The 2,500-nt window shown below is 39.6% G+C and overlaps 1 protein-coding gene across 13 annotated transcripts in view; it reads right to left on the reverse strand.

The window, feature by feature from the left end:
• The window catches only part of EBF3 (EBF transcription factor 3), a 113,435-nt gene that overhangs the window by 31,182 nt on the left and 79,753 nt on the right, over window positions 1-2,500 (reverse strand). For 10 of the 13 annotated variants that reach the window (XM_085230270.1, XM_085230265.1, XM_085230260.1 and 7 more), the window contains exons 9-10: window positions 2,308-2,441; window positions 1,634-1,760 (exon numbers count right to left, since the gene is read on the reverse strand). In XM_085230270.1, the coding sequence (XP_085086396.1) occupies window positions 1,634-1,760; window positions 2,308-2,441 (261 nt within the window). The remainder of the gene's footprint in view (window positions 1-1,633; window positions 1,761-2,307; window positions 2,442-2,500) is intronic. The other 3 variants (XM_085230266.1, XM_085230261.1, XM_085230258.1) reach the window with 1 other exon arrangement.

Consider the following 2,500-nt stretch of genomic DNA (forward strand, 5'->3'; position numbering starts at 1 on the left):
AGGAGAAGTTCCTGTCTCACCGTTCTTTGAAACATCTTTACCCAGCAATAAGAGAAAAGGATGATACCAGGAAAGACAAAACAAATAGCTTTTGCTTACAGTTTTCCTCACTTGTTTTCATTTACACATTACCAAGAGATGCAATATACCAAAACCTGCTAAATTTGCAAAATCTGCATTGAAGACATCAGTTAAAGACATTACTACAAAACAATTCAAAATTCGAAGGCTGTGCACTGAGAGCCAGATTGTCATCTGGTTCAAATCTGCGGCTTTCCTTATGTGCAATGGAATGACACCAGCTCACAACAGCTACAAAACCTGGAACTTACTCCAAGGCTCTTAATTCATTCGCTTTGTATTTTGCTGACAGTGTACCTTAGCTCAAGAGACACACTTCTCGTGATATCCTGCTGTAGCTTTGTCCAATCTGCATTTACAACAGCATTTTTAAGACTCTATAATCTAGACCACATACAGTTATCACTTTTTAGCAAAATGTATTAAATAATATCACTTTGAAATACATTACTAGCACCAAGAGAACCACAGCCACTGCCTCCACGTTTGGTAACTCTGGTACACAGGTGAGGATGTGAGGTTTAGTTTTGCTCAGGTTGTAATTTCTTTGGGGATAGATGGGAAATACAAATGTCCACATCTGTTTGGACTGCACCATTCTGAAATGCTACCTTCACTTACAAGTTACAAGCAAGGGAACTTGGATGGAAAAACATGTCTTTGATGTGTTAACTGTTAAGTCCTAACTTAAAACTACCCAGGAACACACTTTTCCCATTAGATCAAAATTAACAGATAGAAACAGTTGCAGTCTAGTGGGAAAATATTCATCAAAATGCACATCATCTGCACATCGTCTGCAATCTGCATCATCTAACCAATAAGCACTAAGAACTCTGCCGGAATCCCTACAGTCTGTCGAGTAAACAGTTAAAGGCGATTTGTTTTCGAAAGGGAGATTGATTCATTACATCAAATTTATTACCTAGAATCCTCATCCAAAAGCGCCATAAATTAAATTGCTATTTCTCCATTTTTCCCCCCAGCATCTTAGTTAAACTCATTCTTAAATGCCAAAAAAACTGTAATACACATTTTAGATAAATGCTAGCAATACTTCATCCCAAAGTAAGACTTCTCATGTTAGAAACACTGCAAACCACAAAAGTTCCTATTTTTCCTTGCGCTCTTATAAATTAAAATCAAATGTATTTAGAAGAATTGGCATAAATAAGTCCTTTCCAGGGTTATGACTTTTTATCCCAAGTCCCAGGTCTGCAGGAATTTTCAGAGCCAGATTGCGAATAGGGTTGGATAAAGTTATTTGGAGCCAACAAAAACTACTTGATGCCGTGCCTAAAACTTCAACTGAACCTTTAGGGAAGTTCAAGAAATTTGGATGGATATTCTGAAAAATATTTTTCTCACTGAATACTTCTGAACTCCTTTCCCTGATTGGAGCAGAGTAGGACAAAACAGTGACAATCTACTTCTGGCTGCAATGAAAACAGGAAGTAACTGGCATCTTGTGCGAGCTTGATCTCATGAGATATCAAGACATTATAAAGACCTGATTGTAATTCAGAAGCGAATGAAGAAACTGTGTGCTTACCGGTGTAGACAAATCGGCCGGGAGCACCTTTGCAGAACTGTTTGGATTTGTAGGAAAGAGTCACTTCCACAACCCCTGGAATGTGCCGTGGCGGTGTCTGAACTCTGATGGCGTGGGGTGTTATCAGCTACAAAAGTCATACAGAAAACATGCCTTAAATCAAGGTGGCACAGATAAGACCTAAGGCAGACCATTTACATAATTAAGCAAATGACTTGAAATAGGTCTCATGGTCTCAAAATCCTCCCTCCTTGCTGTCACAGTTGAAGACTGAGGTTCTGTAGGGTTTTGTGTTGTTGGTGTTTTTTTTTTTTTTCTTTTTTAAGAAAAAGCTCTGTAAACGATCCCCGGTTTTAGTTTGCAGGAAAGGCCACAGGGTATCATTCATATGAAAATTGCCTCCATATGTCTCCTTAAGGCTACTTCTAGCAATTTTAACACTAATTGTCCAATTGTAGTGGGAGACCTCCTGCAGCAAGTCTTCCACTAGAGGGCCGTGATGTGCCTCCAGTACATCCCTCTGCACAGCCGAGTGTCACATGCGGATCCATGGCTAAAAAGGCACTGTGAAATAAAATCTCATGATACCTCATGTCAATAGCCTATCGACAGCTTGTTAAAATCATTCATGGAAAAATGTTACAGTTCAAAGCCCACCAATTTAGATAGCTTACCTCACTCCAGACCAACATAGTCCCAAATACGACTTGTAAGCCATCAAAGAAGTTGTCTCCGATTATGATGACGGTGGCCCCACCAGTAGTCCAGCCTTCACTAGGACTGATGGCCTTTATGCACGGAGTAGCTGCTTGTACAAGACAGAAAATCAAGACCTTAATACCCCTTCTTTTCTGACATGAGACCTCT

This window comes from Meleagris gallopavo, chromosome 8, assembly GCF_905368555.1.
Source record: "Meleagris gallopavo chromosome 8, MGAL_WU_HG_1.1, whole genome shotgun sequence".
NCBI classification, from domain to species: domain Eukaryota; kingdom Metazoa; phylum Chordata; class Aves; order Galliformes; family Phasianidae; genus Meleagris; species Meleagris gallopavo.